Source organism: Xiphophorus couchianus, chromosome 13 (genome assembly GCF_001444195.1).
Source record: "Xiphophorus couchianus chromosome 13, X_couchianus-1.0, whole genome shotgun sequence".
NCBI classification, from domain to species: Eukaryota; Metazoa; Chordata; class Actinopteri; order Cyprinodontiformes; family Poeciliidae; genus Xiphophorus; species Xiphophorus couchianus.
Genome location: NC_040240.1, coordinates 9,932,432 through 9,942,144, shown reverse-complemented (window position 1 = coordinate 9,942,144; position 9,713 = coordinate 9,932,432). Strand labels below are relative to the sequence as shown.

The window sequence follows — 9,713 nt, the reverse complement described above, 5'->3', positions numbered from 1 at the left end:
AAATATGCCTGTCCCATTAGAAAATCTACCAGAAATATGGGTAATTTAGGGCCAAAGTGGAGCATGAAGGTTTTATTTTACCGACACTTGCATTCAGACCCCATTACTCTTATACCTATAAGATTTTTAACTGATGTGTGCAATTCATATCACATTAACTTATCTAAGAATACCTGAGATGTTTGTTGGAGGACATTAGTGAACAAACGCCACGAAGACCAAGGAATAGATCACACAAGTCAGGGATAGTGTGTAAAAGTTTAAACCACGGTTGTGTAATACAACATCTCAAGCTTTGGGAAAGTTCTGGGAAAAAAAAGTCTTGCAGAACTCCAAACTTAAACTAACAGGGGAGCAAAAATCAGAGCGGCTGAGCCACGGTCACTCACTGACTGTCGAGAGGCTGATGGTAACCTTGGAGGAGCAGCAAAGAGTAAAAATGAAAGTAAGAATTTACATGAGTAGTCGAACAAATGTTCTAGTCCAGGAGTGTCACGCTCCTTTTCATTTTGGGCCATATCAAGATCACAAACATCGTCGAAGGAATGGTTGCGGCAGATGATGTTGATAAAACTACCGATAGATTTGAATAAAAATCTGCCTGCATTTGATGACTCGATAAAATTAAATGATACTGGATATTTTCCACTTTGGTGTAATTTGACAGTATATAGATAAAAATAGCTTTGATTGATTTGATTAAAAAAACTAGCAAGCAACTTATCTTTAAGGTTCTATTTAAGTGTCCATCTGGACTCTACATGGCCACATAAAAGGTGTTGGTGGGCCAAATCTGGCCCCCACGCCTTAAGTTTGACACCTTTTAAAACTTTCAGTGTACATTTACACAGTAAAATATAAAATAAATGATTTTTTTAATAAGTCTTTGTGATGCAAACAGGGTTCCCAACCTTTGTTTATACAGACACACAAGCATCTGAAAAAATGTAAGACTCACTTTATTGTCAAGTGTTAAGCAGGCATAGCATGTTTTCTGCTTGAAGTTATCTCTTTTTCAGTCTCTTTTTTTTTTTTTTGCTGACATAACACATTTGTACAAACCAGTTTTAAAAATATCAATAAACTGGAGCCTTTAAGGCTAACCTGGCAAAAACCCATTATCAAATGTCATGGAGACGAACAAACATCTTTAGAAAAAGATTTTACAAATGAGATGTCACTACAAAATAGAAAAGAAAAGTTAGTTGTCACACAAAAAAGATTTTAAAAACATCTATATTTGTTTGGTATCAATCTTTTTAGCTTTAGACAATTTTTTTTTTTTGCTTTCTTTATTTTTTTTTTTCTCCCAAAAACACATTATGGCACAAAGAAAAAAAAATTAATTAAAGAGCAGACTGAAGAAGAGAAAAGCAGCACTACGGCAAGAACTGAAACATGCTGTACACAACCTTAGAACCAACGCACACAAATACAAGTCCAGCAAAAGGCAAATATTACAAATCAAAGGATAAATAATAAATTAGCCATACACAATGGGGTCCTGTGTCCACACACCTGAAAAGGGGCTTTAAAAAAAATTCAAATTCTTTAAAATAAGCTTGTTGTTTTTTTTTAATTCAAAGAAGGTACGCACTGAACTAACACAGAGCAACATCAACAAAAAAATATTACATCCACATTGCTAAAGAGCTCAACTCAACTGTAGCTCTTAGCTACTTCAGCTGCTTGCGCTGTGGTTCACCAAAGCACAAGAAGCACCAAGTAGCATCAGTGACGTTGCTGCCGCCTGAGAAAACCGTCGCCAGGCTGTGTAAAAACCGATGATGCAGCTCTGATGCCGAAAGCCAGTCGTCCGACGACTGCGAGCTCTCGGGTTTGCTCAAACGGCAGCACTTCCTTTCTGATTCTCGAAACAAACCGGCTCATCGCATCAACAACGAAAACTTGCCCTGACAATGTAAACATGGTTTCACAAGGATTGTCATTAAAGTATTGCTTTCCCTACACAAACAAAGTTGTAGAAAGCTAGATTGTTTTTTTTTCTCTCTCTCTATAGAAACCTTTTATTTGTATTCTAATGGCCACTGCGCTTCAATAAGGAATGCATTATTTATAAATCTTTTTTTTTTTTATATGTGCTTTTTTCCCCCCACTACTCTTCATCTCTTTTAGAATTTCCTCTTTAAGAATAATTTGTTGACTAATCAAACAAATCAACACCTGAATCTGATCTGAGGACTGAACCTGAACCTTGAATAAAACTCACCATAGGTAGATCATCTTTGGAGCAGAACGGGAACACAAACACACACACACACACTCATCTGCACGGATCACACTTATCCACACAGACATACACACACAATGTCCCGGACTGCCCCTGCGCTGTTGCCGCTCTGCAACCGCCCTGTACCATGATTGACCTCAGCACTGTCAGACAGGTATGAAACAGGAACACATCTTTGTGCATAGAGTTGGATTCTTGTTAAGAAAATGCCTCTCACTGTTGGATGGTTTTACTTTCCTCAGGTCCCCCTGTCTTGTGCTCATCTTACTTACATTCTGTCCCCTCAATGCACATGGAAATGTTATAGATTATTACATAAAAGCCAAACTAATATTTCATTATATGTTAGTTTTCTTCAGATTGTATTGTCTATATATTTTTTGTCCACTTCACGACCATTAAATGATCCTCTTTTAAGTTCCTTTTTATAAGAAAACAATTTTAAAATTATGCAAAAGTCCCTGCAAACGCCTCCAAAAATCAACAACAACAACAACAACAAAAAATATCAGGAACTTCGATTTGTCTATTCAAACTCTTCCTCCTCTTCTTCCTCCAGGTGGTTGGAGGTGGTGGGCGTAGCGGGTTCAGAGTCCCGCGTGAGGGTTCCCACGGCGACAATCTGGGGGGATTCTGCCAGACCTTCGGGAGGGTCCTCCTCCATGTCGTCAGTGGTGATTATGGCGACGGCGGCGCCGCCCTTCTTGTTCTGGTGAGTCTTGATGTGCTTTGATAGGTGGTCGCTGCGCATGAAGCGCTTGGAGCATTCAGGACACTCGAAACGCTTCTCTCCTTTAGCACAGCAGATGAAAGGAAAGTAGATTAAATCACAGCTGCTAACCAGCATCCTGGAATTTTTTTCTTTTAGATGTTGCTGTTTATTCTGCTAGACATTTACCACCTCTTTTAGATTTTAGCTTTCCAAAAGGAAATGGGTTCAGTGTCACAAATGCAACCGGACCTTAGCGCTTCCTTTCAGACCAGGCTCGTGTGTTTGGCCTACCAGTGTGTGTTCTCCGGTGTCTCTGCAGCTCGTCGCTACGGGTGAACCTCTTCCCACAGAAGATCCAGTTACAGACAAACGGCCTCTCGCCGGTGTGCCAGCGAAGGTGGGCCCTCAGGTGAGACGTCTTGCCGTACACCTTCCCGCAGCCCTCCATGTGGCAGATGTGCTGCTTTTTCTTGGTCGGGTCTCCGCTGTTCCTAGAAACACGAAAGGTGGGAATTCAGTTTAACTGCAGTGTACAGCAAGACCTTTAAAGAAAATTCCAGTATTTTCCAGGAGTCATTAAAATATATTTATAGTACCATACCTAACATTTTTGTGGTAGCATAATGCAAAGAGGAGAGACATGTCTAAAAAAACTCAAATTGGTATATTTTGGTTGATGTATTAATATGCATTGTTTCCATCAAGAACGAAAGAAATTTCACAAATTAGCATATGTTTGCTATAATTACAACAGAATCAAGCAAGCTTAAGACAGACTGGACGATATATAAACAGCAATTTTCAATTCTTTCCACAAATTTTCTATTGTATTTATTGTGAGTCTGGACTTTGACTGGACCCTTCCAACACATTTCATTCAAATCATTCCTGGTTGTTTAGTCAAAGCTCTTGGTGGCATTAATGTTGTTTTTTTTTTCTTCTTATGTTTAGCTCCATCAATCTTCCAATCAAATCTGACCCACTTTCTGGTTTGTCATGTCCTCACGGCATGATGACGTGTTCCAGCATTAATTTTGTGGATCAAATAGTTTTGTTAATAAACTTTTCCTCCAGACAAAAACCATATAAAAAATAAACAAAAACTTCCTACAGGATTACTCAAATTATATGTTCGCGTGTTCCGTCTGTGAGTCACAAGTGTTGACGTGAAAAGTTCAGAAAGACAGCATTCCCTTCACTTTCTATCTTCTTCATCATACGGCATTCATTCTGTCATATTTCTGTCTTTTAATTAAGAAAGACTGCTGAGTAAAAAAATAATAAAGTCCAACCCGCTCCTGCGTGTTGTGGTGCGTTGCTCTAATCTGTACCTTCCCTCTCCGTCCCTGCAGTTTGGACAGGAACAGGCAACGCGTCGTAGCCTCTTGCTGGGCGGTCCCTCCTGGTCCGAAGAACTCTGAACGGAGCCGAGCTGGTCTGGACTCACTGACGAACCCGAGGCCACGCTGCCGACAGTGACCGTCACAGGAGAAGGCTGAACTTTAACCGCGTCCTGACTCTGTGGTTGACCTACGAGAGATTGAAACATTGCGTAGTTTTTTTTAATATAAGCACGTTGTTGTGGTCAGAAAGCAGAGGAAGCAGAACTAGATCCAAAATGGTTTTAGTTACATCAAATGAAAATTGGCTGAAACAAACGAGCTCAAATACAGCAGCTTTGAATTGTAAATGTGAAAATTATACATAGTCGATAACGTCTTACCCTGTAGACCAGTGATGGTGAGAGGAACACCCTGCACCTGAACCCCTGCAGTGCCAAGTCCAGCGATGCTGACCGTCTGGACGCCTGAACCCGGGTTGATCTGGGCCGCGCTCAGCGTCAGGGGGGCTCCACTCAGGGACACCAGTCCCCCGCCCCCTACTGCCGTCCCACCGGCCACCGGAGCCAGAGTCAGCTGCTGTGGCACCGCCGCCCCCAGGCCGCCCTGCAAGGAGACCCCGCCGGGCAGCTGGATGGTCTGCCAGGTGATCTGCCCAGAGGAGGACAGGGTGGGAGCGCGGATAAGAACCTGCGCCGGGTTCTGGAAGGCCTGGATGGGCTGCAGGGTTTGTCCAGGCGCCAGCTGGAGGGTCTGAATGTGTTGTGGTTGCTGCTGGTTCTGCGTCTGACCCTGACTCTGAGCGGGGGGCTGCAGCTGGATCTGCTGCACCAGCTGGTGTCCCACCTGGCCCACGATCACCTGCTGGATGGTTCCCGCCGCGTCCGACTGGTTCTGGAGCCCGTTGGCCTGGTTCTGGCTCTGGGAGTCCGCCTCGCTGCTCTGTACCTGGGTGTTATCGGGGGTGCTGTCAGGTGCGGCCGCGACCCCCTGAGCGCCGTCTGACGCACCGTCCCCTTCGGCTGCCATTGGCGTCGACCCGGCGCCGAGTGCCGTGGGTACTCCTCCCGGCATTGCCGTCGTCACCAGTTGGTTGCCGTTAGCGACAGAGAACGTGCCATCTGCCGATTGGATGAGCTGCACTGCCCCACTCCCCGCCACGTTGTTGATTACCGGCAAAGCCAGAGTCATGCCGCCGAGGTTTATGGGTACGGTTGTCATAACGGGAGTCTGGGAGCCCTGCAGCGTCTGAAGCTGAATGGGAAAAGTCTGTGCGGGACGGATCTGCAACGGGACCGTCTGATTGGCTGTGCTTGGTAGAATAGCCTGCTGGTTGGCTGGTTGGAGAATGGCCTGGGCCTGGCCTGAGTTTGGGGTCTGGATGAGCTGGACCTGCTCAGACAGGGCCCCGATGGAGGCCGGCTGAGGGTTGATGTGGATCTGCTGTCCATCAGCAGTCTGCAGGTGAGGGATGACCTGATACTGGACGCCGCCTCCAGCATTGGGCAGGTTCTGAACCTGGATGATTTGGAATTGCTGCTGCTGCTGATTGGCTGGGATACTGTTGGTGCCACTTGTTGTTTTCAGCTGCCAAAGAGGAGACGAGTTGTAATGCATGCTGGCGCAGAAGCATAAAATCAAGTTTGCCAAAGCCACGATTCCCCCAATAACTTTTACCTTGCGTCCTCCAGGTGAGCTGTCATTGGCCAGAGTGCTAGCCACCGTCACAGCAACAGGCTGACTGGTGTTCTCCTTGGCCATTGTTGGCGCTGTCGTAATGATCTGCCAGCCGTTCCCCGTGAACTGAGCAGGGATCAGTTCTAGCTGCTGGGGCACCAGGGCCTGGCCCCCGGCTGCGTCCAACACGATCTGACCCTGAAGCTGACCCGCCTGGAGCTGGATCTGACTGGCCTGGACTTGGATCTGCTGGGCACCTGCTTGGGCCTGGGACCCCTCTGCTCCCCCCTGCCCTCCGATCTTACTGCAGGTGGCTGCTAGCAGAGCCAGCGGAGACGGCTGAGAGGAATCCTTTAAGTAATGAAAAGGTGAGATCTTGTTAAAGGCACAGACAAATGATGATGGCGCAACTTAAAAGCAAAAACTCAAAAATGATGTCCCTAAATAAAACCTACATTGCCTCTGGAATTAATTAGTAACCAGAGTTTCCTAGTTTATTATTTAAAAGCCTTTCTATGAGGCCTCAGTGGTTTGTTAGAGAACATTATTAAACAAAAAACACCACATTGCAAAAAACACAAAGCCGTAAAGTAGTTTTGGTCTAGTTTCAACATTAGTGAACAAAAAGCAAATATCTTAGTACACTTGAAATAAGACACACAGAAAAAGCAGTAGTTCCGCTGGCATATTATTTCACTTATAACTAGAACTTTTTCATCAATATCAATGAATTATATACTTAAAACAAGCTCCTATATCGTGCTGAAAAGTTAGTTGTAAGTCATTCTTGTCTTATTTTAAGTGCACCAAGATATTTGCACTGGAAACTAGACCACATATACTTTACGCCTTTGTGTTCTTGCAGTGGATGAAAACCAGAAAACACAGCAGACAGGTCGGGAGTAACGATATGGAGAGGTTCAAAGCAGTGTTAGGTTTTATAACAATACCGAACAAACTCTGAACGTCCTACAAATGCAGCCGTCGACCTAAACTGACAGGCCAGGCATGGAGAGCGTTAATCCTAGAGGCCCATTCAAACTCTGGAAAACTAACCACATGGTGATTCACGGTGGTGGAAGCATTATGCAGTGGGAATGCTTTTCTACTGTAGGAAAAGGGAGGTTGTTCAGAATTTACTGAGAAATGGTGGGAGTTGAATGCAAGGCAATCCTGGAAGAAAACATTTTAGAAGCTGCAAAAGACTGGAGATGGACACAGTGGTTCACTAGCAGGACAAAAACTGCCAAGCATGCAGCCAGAGCTACACCATAACGATTTAGATCAAGTGCTAGAATGACTCAGTCAAAGTCCAGACCTAAATTGCAGACACTCTCCATCCAATCTGACTGAGCTATTTTTAAAATCATTTTCTTCCATTTCACAATTATGGACTAGTTTGTGCTGGTTTGTCACAAAAAAAAACGAATAAAATGCGATAAGGTTTGTGATTTTATCATGACAAACTGTAAAAAAGTTCAAAGGGAATGAATACTTTTGCAAAAAAAACTGTAGTACATCGTGTAAATATATAAAGCAAAAAGGTAAGGAGTGCAAAATCATCACTACGAGCAGTTACCCAATTAAACAACTGGAACAAGAGAGGAAAGATTAATGGAATAATGAGGAACGGAGGAAATATGTTTGACAAAAAGAAAGACATAAAGAAAGCAAAGAGACAGAGAGCTGTCAGTGGAAGTGGGCGGTATTACAGGAAGTGAGTGGGTGGGCATGTGAGAACCACATTTCTCTTTTCTCAGAACACTGGAAACAAAATGCTGCCTTCTCTCTCCTCCCTTTTTTGAGAAAAAAAAAAAAAAGGTCGTGAGCAAATGTTCAATGTCACACACCTCTTAACAAAAAGAAGGAAACAGTCTTAGATTGTCTGCAGTTTACAACATATGCATAACAAATGTTGTGCATGACATTACTGGCTGTAGGATGTGTATGCAGCCTCTACAGGTTTGCTAAAAATAGAAATTATAGAGCCAAACAGTAAAAGAAAAAACTGCAGGTGTTTAAGATAAAACTATGAGTGGAACTGAATTTGACTATAATTCAAATAGACAAATTCAAAAGCAGATCTGCTGGAGTGTGACAGTCATATAGGCTTATTCATGAGGCTTTGGGCTGGCTCTTAGCAGGGCTGCACAGAAGCAGGAAGTGGAAATCACCAGAGAAACGCCCCCAGAGGTGTCTGGCTGACTGGCTGAGAGGGAATGAGAACATTTTTGGCCTACAGGCAATGCAAAAAAGAAAAAACTAATGAACTAAAACAAAGTATCTTGTTTTCATTTTACCTGCGATCCTGAACTTTTGCCCCGTTTAGATGCTTTCCCTCCTTCTGTTCCAGATGATTCCTTCTTCGAGTCTGTGGAAATGAAAGTATTATTTCAGAACAAATTCTGTTTTTCATTTATGATCACTTCCAGGACAAAGTCACAGGGCAAAAGCAGACAGTAATATAGATAGTGTTGACTGTAAATACAACGAGAGCGGAAAGCAGATATAGTTAGACAAAGGTGATCAATAAAGACTAAAGAGAAAGCAGTAACCTCATCATCAATATCAAAGGGGGCATGGAGCCTTCTAACTGTCAGACGGAGAGAGAGAAAACGAGAGGGGTGGAGACGGAGAGGGGGGAGGGTACCTACCACTCATAACGCATTAATATACCGAGAGGGAGAGGGTGTAGTTCACGGTAGAAGGCCGGCCGGGTACAGAGGCGGAGGACGGCCTATATGTTCGGCTCTGGGCCGTCGCGGATCAGCCCGTTTGACGAAACCACCCACCAGCCAGGAAGGGCGGTGCCAAGCGGAGGCACAATCAAGCAGCCCCCGGAAAATAAGGGGTACAACAGCACGCGCCGTGACCGTCTTTGCACCTTCGGACTCCTCGCTGCCCCCGTCTTCTGCCGCTCTCGCCGAACAGGCAGTCCATAAACGAGCTAATTTGTGCTTGTCAGAACGATGGCCACAGAGAAGTTGGCGGTGTGTGACCGTGGAGGCCCACCCACTTCCATTTAAGCACCAGGACAACACCCTCCTCGCTGCTCCTGCCTCTTGTCACCCGCCGCTTCTTCCCCCGACGACACACGACGCGCGGACGTCTCGTCGCCGTCCGCCGCGTACCTGAAACGAGCCGCCACCTGCGTTTGTATTTTCAGCCTATTCTCTTTAATTCGTGCACAATTGGGTACGATAACGGGGAGATAGCTGTGGCTTTTGTGGGCGGACGCGCTCCTCCCACATATTCAGATTGGACGACTGGGCTCGGCGTGCGAAGGTCGAGATGGGAGTTGTATTTTGTTGAAGCCTCGCCTTCTCAAACGTGCTAGCGAGGCGGGAACTACAACTCCCATGATGCTCAGGAGCGTTGATTCTTGTAGTCATGTTGGGGTGAGAGCGAGGGAGAAGGTTTGATGGCGCGGGGGGTTGGGCAAACGGGAAAGGAAGGCGTGTGAGCTGGTTTCAGGATGACGCTTTAGACGACGGTGAAACAGCACCATATTAGAAAAGAAGATCAGTGTCACTAAAGTTCTTAACGAGTTTACAGCCAAGTCTTGTCATCGCCCCTTTCCTGTTTTATAGCCAAGCAGTCACTTGGCAAACATTTGTGAAAAAAGAGAGCATAAAGTTGAACACATTTTGAAAAGTTGTCACAAACATGTTTATATTCAAAATGTTCTATTTGTCAAAGGTATACATATATATGTACAGGGCATAGTAGTTTT

The 9,713-nt window shown here is 44.7% G+C and overlaps 1 protein-coding gene across 1 annotated transcript; it reads right to left on the bottom strand.

The window, feature by feature from the left end:
- Positions 1-938: 938 nt before the first annotated feature.
- sp4 (sp4 transcription factor) lies at positions 939-9,372 on the bottom strand. Its single transcript, XM_028036393.1, has 7 exons — positions 8,635-9,372; positions 8,281-8,351; positions 5,981-6,331; positions 4,687-5,890; positions 4,295-4,493; positions 3,255-3,454; positions 939-3,043 (listed from the first exon to the last, which is right to left on the bottom strand). Exons 1-7 carry the CDS (start codon positions 8,639-8,641, stop codon positions 2,778-2,780), a joined length of 2,298 nt encoding a protein of 765 aa, XP_027892194.1. The 5' UTR covers positions 8,642-9,372; the 3' UTR covers positions 939-2,777.
- Between the last annotated feature and the right edge of the window lie 341 nt (positions 9,373-9,713).